General features: G+C 46.5%; 1 protein-coding gene across 1 annotated transcript; it reads right to left on the bottom strand.

Annotated features, from left to right (window-relative positions):
• Nucleotides 1–2,179: 2,179 nt before the first annotated feature.
• LOC106588817 (zinc finger and BTB domain-containing protein 10-like) lies at nucleotides 2,180–20,615 on the bottom strand. Its single transcript, XM_014178265.2, has 5 exons — nucleotides 19,532–20,615; nucleotides 11,463–12,507; nucleotides 8,885–8,953; nucleotides 7,642–7,817; nucleotides 2,180–5,486 (listed from the first exon to the last, which is right to left on the bottom strand). The coding sequence occupies exons 1-5, from the start codon at nucleotides 20,213–20,215 to the stop codon at nucleotides 5,178–5,180; spliced, it is 2,283 nt and encodes a 760-aa protein (XP_014033740.1). The 5' UTR covers nucleotides 20,216–20,615; the 3' UTR covers nucleotides 2,180–5,177.

Here is a 20,615-nt window from a genome sequence, read left to right as displayed (position 1 = left end):
TGATGATCATCCAGGTGCTTTTTGGCAAACGTGTGTCAACTTTCTGTTTCAGCAACTTTGATGGATGCGTGACCAGGCCAGCCCAGTACACCTTATAGTGACCAGGCCAGCCCAGTACACCTTATAGTGACCCTATAGTGGCTCTGTGGTGTAAATCATTGATTCAGTACTGCATGGAAACCAGAGGCTCATCCAGGCTCATCCAAATAATTCTAATAAAACCCCTCAAGTCACTAGCCACAACCTAACAACCAATCTCGGTCCCGGTGTGTGTGTGTGTGTGTGTGTGTGTGTGTGTGTGTGTGTGTGTGTGTGTGTGTGTGTGTGTGTGTGTGTGTGTGTGTGTGTGTGTGTGTGTGTGTGTGTGTGTGTGTGTGTGTGTGTGTGTGTGTGCGTGCGTGCGTGCGTGCGTGTGTGTGTGTGTGTGTGTGTGTGTGTGTGTGCGCGTAGGTGTGTGTGTGTGTGCGTGCGTGTAGGTGTCATTTCCATGCTGTGTGTGCGCTCATGTGTAAACTTACGTGTGTCTCTATTCAGGATGTTCTCAATGGGTGGTAGAGGACCTGTCAGCAGCTGCAGCTGTGACCACATGATTACCTGAGTCCCTTCAATGTAAACGCCACAGTTTAGATTGAAATATGAGTGCCAGGCTGAACGCCACTAGACAATGTGTTGAGGAAGGGAGCGGGGAGAGAAAACAAACTTCCACCATGCTCCGAGGATCTGGTTTAAGTTTCAGCCATTCATGGGCAGAAACACACGAACACACACACACACACAAAAACACACACACACACACACACACACACACACAAACACACAGCCACGGCGGTGGGTTGGAGCCTGGGAACATGCAGAGAGAGGGTCCTGTGTCAATAAGGAACAGTGGTGGGCCACAATAGGGCCTGCCTCAGACCACACCGCTGACAGACACCCACACAAAGGAGCCTAAAAGGACTCCCCCGCCATTCTCACACACACCAAAGAATGGGCCAGTGTGTGGCTGTGGTGGCGGTCTGCCCAGGGCTGTTTGATGAGTGTGTGTGTGTGTGTGTGTGTGTGTGTGTGTGCGGATGGACACACGCATGCACGCACGCACACACACACGCAAAAAACACACACACACACACACACACACACACACACACACACACACACACACACACACACACACAAACAAACACCCATACTTACAATAGCAACGTAAAAATGTCCTCATGTAAAGAAATTTACAGTAGTCCTAATTGTCAAACCCAGCAACAGGTTGTTGCTGAGATCATTGCAGGAGTTCACAATAATATATAACCACTAAACTAACTTTCAATGTTGTGTAACACAAACAGTTATCTAAGGATAAATTATAGAAACTCCCCTTCACGTAATGCTGACCTTTTTCTGTGTCTGTGAGTGTTAGCAGTGCTGAGATGAATAAACCAGGGGTGTGTTGACCTAATGTAACCAAGGAGCTGTAGCTAGCTCCATGTCCTTGCTGAAAGTCTATGGCTGTAACACAGGACAAAGAGGTGAAGTGCTGCCACCTTGTGGCGGGGATAAAACCTTCATCACTGAATGATTATTTCCCAACCTAACCACTAGATGGCAGCATTGAGTCTTATACAACTTTCCATTTTGGGTGTAAAGCTTGATTCCTCCCTGACCTTTGACAGCCACATCAAACAACAGTGTAAAGCGTCTTTCTATCACCTCAAGAACATTGCCAAACTCTGTCCCACCCGCACTCAGTCTGATGCAGGGAAGCTGTTCCATGCCTTTATCTCAAGGCTGGACGACTGCAACACACCCTTCATCGGGATCCCTGGCAGGATTCTCTAGAAGCTCCAATTCATCCAGAACACCCCCCATCCTGGCATCTCTGCACTGGTTCCCTACCTCATTCAGGACTTAATTCAAAACCCTCCTGCTGACTTTCCAGTGTATTCATGGAAATGCCCCTCCTTATCTCCAAGAACCCCTCTCCCTCAATAACCCCACCCGCACCCTCAGGTCAAACGATAGCCAGCTCCTCCATGTCCCCAGGACCAAGCTTCGTCAGGACCAAGCTTCGTCAGGACGGCTGCGCACAGCCAACGTTCATTATGGTGTGTCCTGTCCTTTACATAGAGGTGCAAGACTATACAGTGATGTGATTAAAAAACATTTGAAAATTAAACAGAGATGAAGGTTAAGCATTATCAAAGTTTTATTTTTAAAATGTATTACAGAGGAACAGTAGTACAATTTAAACAGAAAAAGGAGAATTTAATTTTGAAAACCTTGAAAAAACATATAAAGAGTAACCTGACTTGTTTTGTGTTTGGGGTTGAGCCCAAGAAAGGCCCATTGGTTTTGCATCACTGTAGTTTGAAAAGAGAGTTGAAAAATACACCTTTTAAAAAAAGCTTGTTTCTGTATTAGTGTTTTGTTTGTTTTGTCCATTATAGTACAGCATAATAAAATCTAAAACAATACATCATTTTGAGATCATCGGTGGTACAGTAAGGGAGTCAAAGGATAGTATAAAAACAAGAAACAGGGTGGTTTGATGGATAAGCACAGGTGTGAACACACACACACAGACCCAGAGAGGAGAGAGGAAGGCTAGGGTTGTGTTCATTAGGGCACAACGTTGCAACACATTTTGCAACGGAAAACAAAAACCAGTGTTTCTTATTGGACAAGTACAGATAGCATAGCACCTCCCCGTTTCACTTGTTTTCCGTTTTGTGCCTTCTGAACGCAACCAAGACACGACACAAAGCCAGGCCAAGGTTTTAAACAAGCTAACTGCAGCGGACTGTGTTCCATTAACTAAAATCAACTAGTTACATTTTTTTTCTTCCCACAGTGATTTGAAGCTAAATCATATTTTACAAACAGGGATGAGAAACTTACTATAGGTTTCCATTAAATACATTTGCACTTTGAAAAAAGGGAGATCAAACATTTCTGTATAATTTTAGCACTTCAATATATATCCACTGCATATGGACAGAAACGGCTGTTCCTACATTTCAAACAATCCATATTTCTTATAAAATATGTTCTTAATGAAATAAAAAGGAAAAGGAAATACATCTTTGTAAAGGACAAATAAAACTATATATGTATCTAGGGTAAAGTGAATGATTATTTTTTTTATAAAAACATTTAAATCTGACGATTACATACACAAGCAAGGATCTACATACTATAGAATTTACCTGGCTTTTTTTTAATACACCATCTCAACAATAATAAACATTTTTTTTGGGACAAACAGATAGAAATTAACAGTCTTGATTGCATTTTGGAGTCAATATAATATTAAATAACAAAATGTCTTAGAAAATGTTCCGCAAGGAAGAGAAAAGACAGTTTTAATATTGTTCCATTCAGACCTTCTTTGGGGAAGCAAAAAAAAGACAAAATGATTTTCATGAACGCCAAAACAATAAGTAAGTGCATGTCTATGATGGCCATAGAGCTTCACTTTATATCTAACAAAGTGTTTTCCTACCTGGCAGACAAAATAAAAAGACTTAACAAATTCAATAAAAACTGATTGTAAAAATATCATCACTTTTGAAAATGGAGTTTCTCTTTCAGACTTCATAAATCACATATTATGATCTATCAGCACTCTTCAAATACCACCTTACACCCAATGTTCAAGTTAATAATAGCATATACATACATATATACTCAGTACCTAACATAAACCATGTGTATATATATATATATATATATATATATATATATATATATCTTGTTAACTTAGGTCCAGTACTGCCGGTAGTTCTACAAAATGGTATGTGAGTGAGTGAGAATGAAATAAAAAAAGACAATAGCACAACAGTGTTCTATAGAGAGCTGATTAATATATAACTGAGTCATTTCAGGCTTTATGATTAGAAACATCATATACAGCCGTAGGTCCAGTATTTTGCGACATAAGCATTACAGCACCAATCATTTCCATCATTTGGCAAAATTCAAGCTTTAAATTAATGTCAAAATGCTTTATAAAGTGTTACTGTGTGGTGCTGTGATTCATACAAAGCTAGCAAATAACATTTCCCCTTATACTTTCACTTGTTTTTTTCTGAATCACTTTTTATTTTTTTCTCTGCTTTATAAGGGATACAACAAGATTTTGGTAATGAGGCCTTATCTACTTCCCCAGAGTCAGATGAAGTCGTGGATACCATTTTTGTCTCTGTGTCCATTATGAAGGAAGTTAGAGGTACTGTCGCGAGCCAATGCTAACCAGCGTTAGCGCAATGACAGGAAGTCTATGGGTATCTGCTAGCAGACTTCCAGATATTGCGCTAAAGCTAGTTAGAGGTAGTTTTGCAAGCCAATACTAACTTCTTTCATACTGGACACAGAGACATAAAAATGGTAGCCACGATTTCATCTGACTCTGGGGAAGTAGATAAAGGTCCTCATTGCCAAAATACCGAAGTATTCCTTTCAATTTTTTCTCAGCATTTTTCAGTAGTTTTCTTATTTCCTGCTAAATCTTGGTGTGCGTTCTGCTTGGCACATAGCACAGCCCACTTAAATTAAACTCATAAATATGGCTGTGATAAATTAGTCACAAACAGATTTTTTGGTTCCAAGATTTGTGCATGGAAAAGATAAAATAGAAAATTATAATGTTCAGAGCATCTAAACATAAAATCTTCCTGTCGGCAAATAATGCTCTCTCTTTCTTTGACGTAGTTTATTCTAAAACACGCAGCTAACAATATACTTTCAGACCTGACGGAAAGTCCAAATCTGAAAAAGAGAACTTCTCTGATATCAGTTTACAACAAAACAGAAAAAAAGTATATTTAATAAGACCATAATAACTTCTCTTTCATAAATTAAATAATTAACATTTATTTTAAAGATGATTGGCCTATCGTAACTTAAACCGCTGTACACCACCAAACCCCTCCCCCCAAAAATAAAATACAGCACCATAAACCTGATTTCAATATTTCATTTTTATCTCTTTCTCTAGTGAGCACTAAGCCCAGAGTCTGACACATAGAATATCTGTACATCTTGGAGTCCCTCACTACCAAAGCTTCTCTTTGTCTCATACACTGAACCGTGTAAATAACCTCAAGGTTTGATAGCACTTTGATTGTTTACCAGCTTTTTTTAAATGTATAATTCGTCAACTATTTTGTTTCTATCTGAGCAAGTCACTACTCGTTCTCAAGGGCAGCACCAGTGTCGCCCTCCTCCCAGTTGGATTGGTCGTTGTCGTTAGGCTCCTCCCCCTCCTCAGCCATGTCCTCGTCAGGCTCCTCCCCCTCTCCTCCCTCCTCGAAGTCATCATCTTCGCGGACGAACCGCTCCAGGGACTCCAGGCCCCCCTGTGTGGCCTGGTGGGAGTCTGCACATCCCGCACAAACGCCGTAGCGCCGCGAGCCATGCCGGATCCCCACGCTGGCCGCCAGCATGAAGATCTTTTTACACACCATGCACTTGTACTTCTTGTCCTTTTTGTGCACCTGTAGGGATGGGGAGGGGGGAGAGAGCGAGACAAAGGTTAATGCTATGTTCATGTTCTGTCGGAATAATTGGAAATGTGGAAATTAGAAACTCGCGCTAAACTCCTGGAATAGTCATACATTTGCTCTTAACTCAGAAATATGAACGAGAAACTGCCACTACCCAATCCAATATTTCCAACTTTCCTATTTCTGAGGAGTAAATGAATGCAGCAAAAGACATGGAGGACACTTCTACAGAGGAAAAGCGAAGGACGGAGTGATGGAGGAGGAGAGAGAGGTGGAGGACAGAGTGATGGAGGGGGAGAGAGAGGGAAGGTGGAGGAAGGAGAGAAGGTGGAGGACAGAGTGATGGAGGGGGAAAGAAAGGGAAGGACAGTGATTGAGGGGGAGAGAGGGGGAGGGTGGAGGACAGAGTGATGGAGGGGGAGAGAGAGGGAAGGACAGTGATTGAGGGGGAGAGAGGGGGAGGGTGGAGGACAGAGTGATGGAGGGGGAGAGCAGGTTCATGGAGACAGAGGGAGATTTGGTGTGTGTGTGTGTGATAATTTTTTGAAGAGGGAGGTGGTGTGTTTTAAAAACAAGTAATTAAGGAAATCCAAGATGACATGGTTACAAGGACATGGTGTTTAGAGGCAAGCGAGGTGTCTGAAGGACTCAGGTCCTCTACTCACCAGGGAATGTGAGTAGCCAGGGGAAGGTGCAGGGTGTTTTAGGGACTGAGGGGGTGTGGAGGTAGACTCAGGCGCTGTGTGTTTTAGGGGCTGAGGGGGTGTGGAGGTAGACTCAGGCGCTGGGTGTTTTAGGGACTGAGGGGGTGTGGAGGTAGACTCAGGCGCTGGGTGTTTTAGGGACTGAGGGGGTGTGGAGGTAGACTCAGGCGCTGGGTGTTTTAGGGGCTGAGGGGGTGTGGAGGTAGACTCAGGCGCTGGGTGTTTTAGGGACTGAGGGGGTGTGGAGGTAGACTCAGGCGCTGGGTGTTTTAGGGACTGAGGGGGTGTGGAGGTAGACTCAGGCGCTGGGTGTTTTAGGGACTGAGGGGGTGTGGAGGTAGACTCAGGCGCTGGGTGTTTTAGGGACTGAGGGGGTGTGGAGGTAGACTCAGGCGCTGGGTGTTTTAGGGACTGAGGGGGTGTGGAGGTAGACTCAGGCGCTGGGTGTTTTAGGGACTGAGGGGTGTGGAGGTAGACTCAGGCGCTGGGTGTTTTAGGGACTGAGGGGGTGTGGAGGTAGACTCAGGCGCTGGGTGTTTTAGGGACTGAGGGGTGTGGAGGTAGACTCAGGCGCTGGGTGTTTTAGGGACTGAGGGGGTGTGGAGGTAGACTCAGGCGCTGTGTGTTTTAGGGACTGAGGGGTGTGGAGGTAGACTCAGGCGCTGGGTGTTTTAGGGACTGAGGGGGTGTGGAGGTAGACTCAGGCGCTGGGTGTTTTAGGGACTGAGGGGGTGTGGAGGTAGACTCAGGCGCTGGGTGTTTTAGGGACTGAGGGGGTGTGGAGGTAGACTCAGGCGCTGGGTGTTTTAGGGGCTGAGGGGGTGTGGAGGTAGACTCAGGCGCTGGGTGTTTTAGGGACTGAGGGGGTGTGGAGGTAGACTCAGGCGCTGGGTGTTTTAGGGGCTGAGGGGTGTGGAGGTAGACTCAGGCGCTGGGTGTTTTAGGGACTGAGGGGGTGTGGAGGTAGACTCAGGCGCTGGGTGTTTTAGGGACTGAGGGGGTGTGGAGGTAGACTCAGGCGCTGGGTGTTTTAGGGACTGAGGGGGTGTGGAGGTAGACTCAGGCGCTGGGTGTTTTAGGGGCTGAGGGGGTGTGGAGGTAGACTCAGGTGCAGGATTGCACAATTCTGGCAACTTTCCCAAGATTCCCAGGTTTTCCAGAAATTCTGGTTGGAAGATTCAGGATTTCCTGATTATTACCTCCTGAATACAATCATCTTCCAACTATGATTTCTGGAAAACCTGGGAATCTTGAGAAAGTAATTGTCATTTTGCAACCCTCCTCAGGTGTCTGGGGGAAGGTGAGAATGTGGAGGAGGACAGCTATGTTTGGGGGGAGGTGATGTTCCCTTTCAGGCCCTCTACTAACCAGGGAATGTCTCTTGACGGGAAGGTGACAGTGTAGTGGGAGGCTATGACACGGTGATGTGTGTAGGGTCTTACCAGGGAATGTCTCTTGACGTGCTCTCTGCGGGTGAACAGCTTGCCACAGATATCACAGCTGAAGGAGCGGACACCAGAGTGGATAATGAGGTGCCTCTTTAGTGTTCTCCGGTGCTTGGCGATGTAGTTACAATGGGGACACTTGAGCTTATTCAGGGCCGTGTCGGACGTCTCGCCTGAGAAGAAAAACACAAACAGGTTATGAGTCAGGAAGCTGCTTTCTAATCAGCTGCTCAAACCCACATTTGACAGACAATGAAGGGAGGAATTTGGAGCAGTTAGTTGATGAACCACCCTGGGCCCTTTGCCTTTCACTTCTCAATAGAAGAGAGGAGCTGTTGGGTGTGGTGGTGGGGTGAGGGGGGTCCCCAGCGAGGGGATATCATGTTACCATGGTGTTTATGGAAAGGGAAAACAGTCACTCAGAGTTACCCCCATAAAATACTAGAAACGGTGTCGGTTGCCACGGCAACCACTGCCTAGGGGACATAACATAATAAGTCTAATGTGATTTCCCTACCGATAAACATGTAGTTGTTTGACCATTAACCCACTGACATAAAACATTCCAGATTGGTGTAGGAAGGAAAGAATCTGGAAGAAAACGTTTGGAAATGCAGTGCCTCGGCTGCTATGAACACATTTCACCAGATATCAACGAGGTTAACATTAAAGTGGGAAAATATTACAGCCTCGGTAAGCAAATGCACAATTGTGAAGAAAGATACTTGACGAATCTATGATGTGAAAAAGTGGAATCATAACACCACACCAACCCCAGGGATAGCTACAGGGACTAGTTAACTGATTGATTTGGCAAGGCTCTGTGCTATTCTGGACCACAGCACAGCTACCTGAACGATAGGGTTCTGCCTTTGTCTTTGTTTGTGCCGAGACAGAAAAGCGTTGTCAAGCAGGCCAGGTTGCCAGGGGGCTGAGGAAAAGCAGGTGACCTGTGCTGTTCAACAGGATACAGTGTGTTTCCCCACCGTGTGGGATATTTACATTTTAGTCGTTTCACTCCTATCCAGAGGCACTTAGATCACTGATCACAATCATATTAACCATCCACCGAGTTAGGTTCATGACATAAGGTTTGAAAACTAAAATCGGTCATAAGTGTAGTAATCTCTAATCTGTAAGCACCAAAGTCTGAACATATTTCTGAACAGACACTAAGCCAACTACTAGAGTGTATAATAGTAGGTACATGCAGCTTATACAAGAAGAGGTCAAATCTTACCGTTCTCCCAGGACTCTCCTTGCTGGGAGGAGTCTTGTAGGAGGCTGTACTGAATCTGGTTGGCCAGTTCTGTGAGAAGAGAAACATAGAGGGGCTGAAAGGTTTGGGGGGGGGGCAGAAAAGACCAGGCACACAATCCCCCCCACCCCAGTTTACAGACCTATCCCCAGGGTCGTGTTCAGCAGGGCACACTGTAGGAAAAATGTTATTAAAAATAAATTAAGAAAATGACTTATTGGACAAGTCGTGGAGGTAGACCCTCCCTGTTTCATTCTGCTTTTGTGGTTTCTGTTTGGTGCCTAATCCCTGATGAATACGACCCTAGAGCTGCCTGTCTGTTTGTAGAACACTTCCTCTAGCCAGGCCACTGTATTCAGCAGCCTCTCCCACTGGGCTGTGGATTATGCCAGGATGAAGCTCTCAGCCCTTCACTGAGGATCATGTTACACTGAACAGGCTTAATTAGCCATAGCTCTGGGCCTGGCCCTCAGAGCCTATTGTTAAGTACCTGACCACTGGTCCCATTCTCTATTCTGCCTGCCTGGGTCAATATTTGGAATGGCGAGGACAGCCCCAGTGCATTAGGGGGGATTAGGGAGGTAGGGAGGGGCAGACCCTGACAGCTTTGCACCTCCAAGGGATTGGAAGGTTATTTAGTGTGTGTGTGTGTGTGTGTGTGTGTGTGTGTGTGTGTGTGTGTGTGTGTGTGTGTGTGTAAATAGGCAGCAACCAGGCAGCCCGCACTTTAAAACAATCCAACGGCCTTGTTTAGAGAGGAACCAAGAATTTATAGCCATAAATCCAGTAACTCTGCTATGGTAAAGCAGAGGAATGGACCTCTGGTCACCTGAAGCTTAGGTAGTGTTCAGTCGGCACCAAACGGAAGAAAACAGATTGAAACAGGGAGACTTGTCCAATAAGAAATGCTCATTTATCCATTGCAAAATGTTTCAAAACAAATCCCTCCGGTATCCTCAGAGTTGGGTAAATCTGCTTTCAATGTATTTGTACCCCATGTATGGAACAATCTACAGAGTTCCCTATAACTGCATGTTGTGCTGCCTCTGGCAGTTTAAAATCTTGATTGGGGACCTCCTTGCTGAGGAATGTGATTGTTTTTCTGGAATATTTGTATTATATTGTGTTCTACTTTGTAAATAGTGTATATGCAGGGCTCCCTTGCAAAAGAGGTCTTGGTCTCAACGGTGACCCCGGTAAAATAAAGTTAACGAAATATTTTTTAAATATTGTGCACTAATGCTAACTGCAGATTATCCTCAGAGTAACCCATACTACTACAGTTAGAGGGGAACTGGAGCATCTCTAATACATAGATCTAGGCTGAAGAGAGACAGAAAGGGAGAGGTCAGAGTGCCAAATTAGGGAATTGTGTTGCTGCATTAATGATGACACACAGAGTTGCAACACCCCTCACCACAATAAAACATGTGATAAGAAGATTTGTGTTGTGTCCCCTGCTTTACTTCCTTATCCTGCAATAGGAGTGAAATCCCCCCGTAATGCATGATATCATTCCATACAGCACACTGCTTAATGGGGGCAGAGCTGGCCCTGTGTGTGAGCATGTGTGTATGGCTGTGACAGGCTCATAGAGTCAGAGATTACCCAGGGTTTCTGAGGTATGGTGAGGCAGGATGACGACAGGAGTGGGGCCGACTTAAAAAGGACAAGCTGGCCATACTCATACCAGGCTGGCTGCTAATTAAAAAGATATACGGCTAGTGGAGGGCGAGGGGCCTTCAGTCTGGATCAGACCTGGGTTCAAATACTACTCAAAATCTTTCAAACACCACCAGCGTTTGCTCAAGCCTGCCAGATGGGTGGGTTTTGCAGTTTGCGGACTATTCTATTGGTCCATTAAGCCAGGCAAGCTCAAATCCAGCACAGATAAAGTATTTGACATGATTTGAGACCAGGTCTGTTCGGGGTACTGTGACTCTCTCTAGTCTCTGACTAGCACTAGCAGGCCCTCCATGTCCAGTGGAACAGGACAGACCTCCGGACTAACTCAGACCTCCACCAACTAAATACCATGACTAGAGGAACAGGACAGACCTCTGGACTAACTCAGACCTCCACCAACTAAATACCATGACTAGAGGAACAGGACAGACCTCCGGACTAACTCAGACCTCCACCAACTAAATACCATGACTAGAGGAACAGGACAGACCTCTGGACTAACTCAGACCTCCACCAACTAAATACCATGACTAGAGGAACAGGACAGACCTCTGGACTAACTCAGACCTCCACCAACTAAATACCATGACTAGAGGAACAGGACAGACCTCTGGACTAACTCAGACCTCCACCAACTAAATACCATGACTAGAGGCATGGTCGTCATACCATGTTAGTCTAGGAACTAAACAGAAAATGCTAGGCCTACACGTTCTCTAAAACAGGGCTGCTGTTTGGTCATATAAACAACTGTTGGTACGGCATACCTAAAGAATGTGCATGTGTTTATGCGTTGTCAGTTGGGGGACTGAGTGCTTGGTTTGACTATTGGCTACCTAAAGAACTGGTGTGAGAAGGGGGTGAGGTGACGTACCGGCGTTCTCAGAGAGGAAGGAGAAGTCCTCCCTGGGATAGGAGGCTGAGGGCTGGATGAACATCCCCTCATCAAACCCTTCCTCTGGCTCTGGTGGGATGTTGTAGACGAACCGCCGCGTGATCTGTTTTTTCCTCCGTCCGCTCCCCGGCTGCACCCTCTGACCTTCCCTCTTCACCGCCACCACCCCGCCCGCCGCAGCCCCGGGAGCCGGCTCGTTCCAGACGAACACCGGCCCCGGTCCCGGAACGCTCGGAGGCTCGTTCTCAGCAGACTCGGACGAGTTCTCACAGCCCCAGCTGGAGCTTCCCAGGGCGCAGCCCTCCCCTGCAGACAGCTCCACGTCACTGGGCTCCTCCTTTATGCTGCCTCTCCCTGCCTGCTCCCCATCCTGGACATGACCACTGGCTTTGATTGACAGCTTGGACAGGATGCTGGTGGCCCAGAAGTTACTCCCAGGCTTCTTGTTGGTGCTGCCGTCTGAGCCCACCTGTCCAGCGCTGTCTTTGGCCACCGTTCTCCTCTTGTTGTAGTCCACCACCACTGAGTCAGGGGCCTCCTGCTTGATGCTGATGTTTAGGGCTTCCTTGATGAACCCCCGACACGATCCCACCACCTCCGTCATCTGGAGGTAGGAGGCCACGGACATCACCTCGATGGCGTTCTGACTGGTCAGCAGGAGGTTACCGCTATACAGGAAGTCCAGGATGACCGAGAAACCTGCCACTGCCGCCACGTCGAGGTGGGTGTCGGTGACTGTGGTTGTCTGGTCACATGACGAGGAAGTGTTCTCGCTCTTGGTCAGGCAGTAGAGGGTCTTAAAGTAGCGACTCCCGGCTACGAGGATGTTCTTGTGCGCCCGGAACACCTCTCCACTCACCACGATGTTGACGTCACACAGGATTCCTCCCTTGCGTTGTTTGTTTAGCTCCTGCAGCAGCTGGTAGCAGTAGGAGTCCTGGTTAGGTTTGTTGTTCCTGTAGTAGTCTTCTGTCTCCATGTCTGTCCCCTGGGGGGGGTCCTCACAGCCAGGCCGCTCCAGCTCCTGGTAGACAACACACACACACACACACCCCACACACACAGAGAGCAAGAGAGAGAGAAACAAATAGACGAGCAGGATTAATGGCTAGGGACACAAAGGAAAGGGACAACGACAGAGATGCACCTGGCAGGGGTGAAACTGGTCTGACTGGCTCCATAATGGGGGAGGTGTTGCTTCACCTGGTGAAACCTGGAAATGTGGTAACTACTTCCAAAGTAGACTGAAATACAGTCAGAGAGCTGCTTAGGTTACTGTTACGCAGACCTTTGCAGGAAATGATGGGGCAGGTTCCCAGATCATGCCGATTTGTTGTCCAGGAATAGGGCCTAATCTGGGTCTGTGACAGCAGCCAATGGTGTTATAACCAATCATAACAGACAGAAACAGATTTAACTGTCCCAAAACCCCACCCGCTACCTGTCAATATGATGGCTGATGGGAGAGAAACTCATTCTTCTGCCTCCATCCCTCCCTCTATCTTCTCTATCCCTCCATGGGAGTTTCCCATCCAAGGCAACAGGCCAAGCTGGTACGGAGAAGAGAGCCAGAGAGAGGGAGTACACAGCACTGCACTGCCTGACATAACTCTTACTACACTAACACACTGCCTGCATACATTTCTGCCTCGTTTTGGAATTGCATAGCAGATGCCCTAATCCTGAGTAATTTACATTGCTCGAGCCCTGCATTTTCTCTCCCCCCACCCCACTCTCCTTACACAGCTGGGTTTTCAGCTCAAGTCATTTATATTAAATCCATTTCTCTGCTCTTCGAGGACCCCACCCCCCTCCCTACTCTGAGTGACTGGAAGCCCTTGTCCGAGCAGGCATGATCGGGGTTATTATCAGGAGCAGCAAGGCGCTCTGTTCCAGCTAGCTAACGCTAGGCAGGACCAGAGGAAAGGAGAGACAGGGCGAGAGAGAGCTAGCAGAGAGAAGAAGAGATAGAGCCAGGTCACCCCATTTACCCTCACAATACCAGGCTCTCTCCTCTCTTGCAGGCTCATTGTTCAGTGCTGCTTTGTGCCTCACTGGGGTTTCTTTGTATGGCCCTGCACTCACACACTTATTAGATACAGCAGCTAAACCCTGGCTCCTCTGTGCCTGCTCTGCTCTTTGCTCCCACTTAACCAGAAAGGCCCTGACTTGACACTTGTGTGTGTGTGTGTGTGTGTGTGTGTGTGTGTGTGTGTGAGTGTGTGTGTGTGTGTGTGAGAGTGTGTAAGGGAGACAGGCTGCATGTGGCTCTCTAAGAGGGGCTAAGCCCTGAATAGGATAACAGGAAGGAAGATGCAGAATGATTCAATCATCCACACAACCATACAATGGGCTCAATGCCAGAGAGTGGGTCACCTTATTTTCTGCCCTAACAGGATGGGTAGTATTTGGAGAGGTGTGGCATTGACACTTTGAAAGGTGTGTGTGTATACGGAAGGAGGAGGGTGAGCTGGCGGATTAACCATCTCTGGTGAAATCGCCTGCTTCCTGCTTGCATAAAGAGGCATATTTACTAACTTTGAATCAAATTTTATTTGTCACATATGCCGAATACAACAGGTGTGGACTTTACCGTGAAATGCTTACTCACGAGCCTTTCCCAACAATGCAGTTATAAAGTAAGACAATTAGCTAATTAAATAGAAAATAGGAACACAACTAACAATAACGAGGCTTTATACAAGGAGTACAAGTCAATGTGCAGGGGTACGAGGTAGTAGAGATAATATGTACAGGTAGGGGTAAAAGTGACTAGGCAGTCATATTCACTGGATTAACAAGACGCAACAACTGGCAGGTCACAATGGTGGGGATACGTCCTGGTATTCAGGCAGTTTTAACCATAATAACTGCCACAGTAACCGAGACTGGTCACAATGGTTGGGGTACAGGCCTGCTACACTACTGCATGTAGGCCTAGGCTATGTGAGCTGGGCTGCAGTATGGAGGTACGGGAGTCAGGCTAGGACACTACTCGCTCCAGCTCCATACTCGGCTCATCCTTCATCCAGATGTGCCACGTGTTACGGACTGTGTTAGTGCTGCTGGGTCGGCAGGTCTCTCACACTGCTCTGGCTGAGTCCAAATGAGAATACCATGGTGAGAAGAAGAACCTCTGACGTGGCCATTTATTGTGAGCCAGGAACAGTGATGTTATGGTGGAAACGAGGTTAGAGTACTGGTAGGCTCGAGGCCCGTTGACATTCATCAACTAAATGAAATCTAGTGCATTCAGGAAGTATTCAGACCCTTCCCTTTCTCCACATGTCGTTACACAACTGCCTTACTCTAAACTGAATTTGAAAAAAATTATAATCTCATCAATCTACACACAATACCCGATAATGGCAAAGCGAAAACAAGTTTTCCGAGACAGGATTGTGTCGAGGCACAGATCTGGGGAAGGGTACCAAAACAATGTCTGCAGCATTGAAGGTCTCCAAGAACACAGTGGCCTCCATCATTCTTCAATGGAAGAAGTCTGGAACCACCAAGACTCTTCCTAGAGCTGGCCGCCCAGCCAAACTGAGCAATCTGGGGAGAAGGGCCTTGGTCAGGGAGGTGACCAAGAACCCAACGGAAGCCACTCCTCAGTAAAAGGAACATGACAGCCTGCTTGGAGTTTGCCAAAAGGCACTTAAAGGACTCTCAGACCATGAGAAACAATATTCTCTGGTCTGATGAAACCAATATTGAACTCTTTGGTCTGAATGCCAAGCGTCACGTCTGGAGGGAACCTGGCACCATCCCTACAGTGAAGCATGGTGGTGGCAGCATCATGCTGTGGAATGTTTTTCAACTAAAGGGACTGGGAGACTAGTCAGGATCGAGGGAAATATGAACCGAGTAAAGTACAGAGAGATCCTTGATGAAAACCTGCTCCAGAGCCCTCAGGACCTCAGACTGGGGAGAAGGTTCACCTTCTAACAGGACAACGACCCTAAGCACACAGCCAAGACAATGCCGAAGTGGCTTTGGGACAAGTCTCTGAATGTCCTTGAGCGGGCCCAGCCAGAGCACGGACTTGAACCCAATCGAACATCTCTGGAGAGGACCTGCAGAGAAGGATGGGAGAAACTCCCCAAATACAGGTTTTCCAAGCATGTAGCATCATACCCAAGAAGACTTGAATCGCTGCTAAGGGTGCTTAAACAAAGTACTGAGTAAAGGGTCTGAATACTTATGTAAATGTATTTCAGTTTTAAACAAGTTTCTAAAGATGTCTTTTTTCTTTGTCATTATGGAGTATTGTGTGGAGATTGAGGGGGGGGAACAATTTCATCACTTTTAGAATAAGGCTGTAATGTAACAAAAATGTGGAAAAGGTCTGAATACTTTCCGAATGCACTGTATGTGAAATTCTGTGTTTAGGCCATTACAATCAACGTATCACTAAAATGGATTGCAAATGCAGCCTAGGCCTATACAAACAGATTGAAAAGACTTTTACAGTAGACCTACCTAACAGTCCTTAACTGTGTGATGTAGGCTACTGTTGGCTAACCTCTCACCATCCAGGAGTACAAATATAAAACACTTCCTCTTAAAACAGAGAGTAGAATTTGTGGAACAATATCCCAGAAAAGAAAAACTAACCAAGGGCCCTGCGGGCAATGGGTGCCCGGGCTAACGTGACTACACACTGCCATCCATCTACCATCCCATCCCTACCCTGAGGCCAGCTGGCTCCATACTCTCCCCTAACCCGACCGTCTCCTAGATGCTAGAACAATGCGGCAGTGTGTCTGGCCCTAAGGTGTGGGAGGGGAGCAGGCCTCCAGGCCTCCCAACAATGCAAACAGCTCCTCGTTGGGTTGACGGATTCCAGGGAAGAATTGTCGTCCTCCCCGGACTTTGGTCCGGAATTGGGTGAAGAAAATTATGCCATTTCATGTGCTGCCACAATGTAGTTCACGCAGGAATTATATTCAAAACAGTATTAGGCTACTATATATGGGGAAAAACACCACAGGGAAAAATCATCTTTGCATATTTAAAACTTTGACATTAACAACTGCAAAGAAATTCAAGAAATGTTAAAAAGGCATCTAAAATCTTTTTTTCCCCAAAAGCTACAAAATGAAATGAGGCTATAGGAAAGTGTTTGATTATATGGTGGATAAGGCAGCTATCCCTAACCTTTAAACCCTGACCAAGCAGCCAGGGTAGTCTTGTTTTCAGGGAGGAGGACTACTTCTTCTCTAATCCCTCCTCCCACTGCTTTCCTTCCTAATTAGTGATGTGTACAAGTTAGTGGATCCCTTCACTTTAAGTCATTCTGATTAGTGATTGCGTATATCGGACGGAACTAACCCTGGTGGTCTGGCAGTGTGATCCAATCCTCTTGCATTTCACTGACAAATTAGAGTCAGATTGTGGCTGCATGCTCTTAATTCCCCTGACAGCTTGAATCAGAGTCAAGATAAGAGGTGATAGGGCCTAGATGTCAAATAGGAAACTGGGCTCTGTAGTTGTTGTTTTTATATACTGCTGTGATTACTCTTTAACCCTGTGTAAAAATCCTGTAATTACTACAGTAGCTAACAACATTGTTAGATAGGATTTTAGCAATTGCTTTGTAATTGGGTAGCAATGGAGTTGGGCAGGTTTTGAAATGACACAAGTGGAATGTTCCATCTCGCCCAGAAGGTGTTTCATAGTCCTATGATGAATATTCCAAACGTGATTTATTTGCAGCAATATACACATTCATCATTTTGGCATTGGGAACATCAAGTAATCAATCGTTGATATCAAGCCTAGGGGAAAGAAGCCTTGGTGATGGTCTGTCATGATTTCAATCCTTCTGTACATACAACCTGACAATGTATAGCTTGGTATGATACAAAACATACCATTAAAAAAAAATATTAATCCATAAATGTATGGGTTGGCAAGGTCAGATGGTGCCATGACAACCCATGCTGCTGCCAGCATACATGCACTACATGAACAAAAGTATGTGGACATATGCTCGTCGAATATCGCATTCCAAAATCATGGGCATTAATATGGAGTTTATCCCCCCCTTTGCTGCTATTAAAGCCTCCTTCCTCTGGGAAGGCTTTCCACTACATGTTGGAACATTGCTGAGGGGACTTGCATCCATTCAACAACTGGAGGAATAGTGAGGTCGGGCACTGATGTTGGGCGTTTAGGCCTGGCTTGCAGTAGGCGTTCCAATTCATCCCAAAGGTGTTCGATGGGGTTGAGGTCGGGGGATCTGTGCAGGCGAGTCAAGTTCTTCCACACCGATCTCAACATACCATTTCTGTATGGACCACGTTTTGTGCACAAGGGCATTGTCATCCTGAAACTGGAAAGGGCCTTCCCCAGAACATTGCCACAAAGTTAGAATCGTCTAGAATGTAATTGTATGCTGTAGCGTTAAGATTTCCCTTCACTGGAACTAAGGGACCTAGCCCAAACCATGAAAAACAGCCCCAGACCATTATTCCTTCTCCACCAAACTTTACAGTTGGCACTATGCATTTGAGCAGATAGCGTCCTCCTGGCATCCGCCAAACCCAGATTCTTCCATCAGACTGCCAGATGGTGAAGCGTGATTAATCACTCCAGAGAACGCGTTTCCTCTGCTCCAGAGTCCAACGCGGGCGAGGTTTCCACCACTCCAGCCAATGCTTGGCATTGCGCATGGTGATCTTAGGTTTGTGTGCGGCTGCTTGGCCATAGATACCCATTTCATGAAGCTCCCAACAAACAGTTATTGTAATGACGTTGCTTCCAGAAGCAGTTTGTAACTTGGTAGTGAGTGTTGCAACTTAGGACTGATGTTTTTTACTCGCTTCAGCACTCTGCAGTCCCATTCTGTGAGCTTGTGTGGCCTACCACTTCGCAGCTGAGCCGTTGTTGCTCCTAGACGTTTCCACTTCACAAAAACAGCACACACAGTTGACCGGGGCAGAAGGAAAGAAATTTTACAAACCGACTTGTTGGAAAGGTGGCATCCTATGTCAGTGCCATGATGAGTCACTGAACTCTTCAGTAAGGCCATTCTATTGCCAATGTTTACCTGTGGAGACTGCATGGCTGTGTGCTCGATTGCTGAAATAGCCAAATCCACTAATTTGAATGGGTGTCCATATACTTTTGTATATATAGTGTATGAACCTATTGTAACCTATTCACAGAAAGAATTGCATGTGGGTCAGGAAGGGAGGTTAGGAAGGGGTAGCTAGCTGTCAAGCTGCTCGGACTTGATTTACATCTCCTCCTGTCCAACCTAGCCCGTGACACACCATCTATGGATTCTGGGGAGTCATCTAGCACAATGCCTCTAATTTAGCTGCTCCAACAGGAGGAGGGGAGAAATGCGCCAGAGGTCATTCTGCATTCTGCTCTCTACTGTGCAAAGCAGAACAGAGAAGGGGGGGGTGGGTAGGCAGGGGTGCGGTTCACCAGCTAGCAAAGCAAGCTAGCAATCAACCAAGGTAGTTGCTGGGGCAACAAAAGCGTTTGTTGAATGGTTGCAAGTGCATTCATTATACTCTGGCGCAGAAGAAAACATACAACTCCAGGCAAATGTTAACAGTAGATAGCTAGCTGGTATGTGTACTGTCCTTGAATCTATGGTAATATAAAATAACACCCTAAGGTAGCTAGCCAACCAATGTGACTCCCATTACTTGTACGTGGAATAGCACGTTAACGTTAATGGGAGTCACACTGTCACTGGGCTACGGGCTAGCCAGATTTGTTTCGCTAGTAATTGGTTTCTGTAGAAATGTCACCATTAAGCACATTTTAATAAACATGAGCTGTAGCTTGGTATTTAGATTAACATGGGAGCATTGGGTAGGATAGCAACCATTAACTATCAAACATGTCAGATTAGAACGAGCAAGTAGCTAGCTAAAAAGTAGCTAACGTTAGCGAACTAGGAAGCCAGCTGGATAGCCTCTCGCGGGGAAATGGAACTGCCAGGGAACTGAAACTCTGCTGTATTGTCTAACTAAGTTAGACACAACTCAAAATGATAACCATAAATGACGCTGTAGACACTTTACCTGCTTGGTCGGATCATTCCTTCCGTGCTCAGAAGACAGGTGATGTCTCAAAAGCAAGGCCCGCTTGTAATTTCGACTGCCTTTCACTAGCTCGTCGTTGTTTTTAGTGGCAATGTTGTGACACCAGGAGCAAGACATAAGTCCCGTCTCCTGGCAAAATTTGAGCCATGGGAACTCCTGTCGCCATGAAGCTTGGAATAGCGAATGTTTCTGGAGTAACGTCTGCGGTCTCATTTCTACCCAAGACTTCCTGGCACCACCCGTTTCCTGCTCCCCGTCTCCCCCGCTCCCCGCTTCGCCTCTGTCCTCGCTGTTCAGGCCGTTACCCGCTGTCCAGTTACTCCCTTTTCTGGACTCGTCTTTGACAGTTACTGCCACCCAACCGACACGATCCTCTCCGTTCCCGTCTGCCCAGTTGCCCCCTTCCGGGTCCTCTTCCTCCTCCGCCTCTGGTTCTGTGCTATCGCTGACAGATCCCCCACCCTCCACTCTCTCTTGCGATGGTCCTTTTTCCCGCAGATCCCTATCCTCTTCTTGATCTGGTCTGTTCCCGTTCAAATGTCGGTCTTGACAGGCCTGGGCCTCCCAGCTGTTACTGTTGCTCCCCCCGACACCACTGGAACCGGTTACGGCTAATCCACCTCCTCTGAACGCCAGCGACCTGCGGTTTCTCTCCCCAGACATTTTCTTAATATATTAAAATATACCACTTTCTTAACAATATCCCTACCGACTAATTTCGATATATTTAAGTATTCTATGTTGCGGATCCGAATTAAATGTCTGTTTATAGTTTTTTCCTACTTTGGCCTCCTGGTGAGAGTATGTAGGTTATGCGGAAATAAATAAAGCTTTAAAACGCATAATGAATTTCAGGGTTCTAGCTGCGTCCGCGCAGGCCCTACAGAGGTCGAATGGCAACGACTTTCCCCACAATGCACTTCGACCAGAGAAAGGGGGGCCGTGGGGGGTCATTTAAAGGAAGATGGGGGTGCTGTTCTTTTATAGCTCAACGCTGTTTACAGCAAGGGGTCTTTTGTGTGAATGGCTGCACCCATTTTCCGCGTGCTTGTCATCTTTAGTT

Source organism: Salmo salar, chromosome ssa27, assembly GCF_905237065.1.
Source record: "Salmo salar chromosome ssa27, Ssal_v3.1, whole genome shotgun sequence".
NCBI lineage: Eukaryota > Metazoa > Chordata > Actinopteri > Salmoniformes > Salmonidae > Salmo > Salmo salar.
The sequence above is the reverse complement of the archived record's forward strand: the minus strand, read 5'-3'. Positions and strand labels throughout refer to the sequence as shown.

Bases quoted from the DNA above. Each gene is read 5' to 3' on its own strand.
- LOC106588817 (XM_014178265.2), bottom strand. From the start codon at position 20,215: ATGTCTGGGGAGAGAAACCGCAGGTCGCTGGCGTTCAGAGGAGGTGGA. The intron at 8,954-11,462 runs GTACGTCACCTC...CTCTTCTCACAG, and splicing joins CTTCCTCTCTGAGAACGCCG to AACTGGCCAACCAGATTCAG. The intron at 7,818-8,884 runs GTAAGATTTGAC...TTTTCTTCTCAG, and splicing joins AGGAGAGTCCTGGGAGAACG to GCGAGACGTCCGACACGGCC.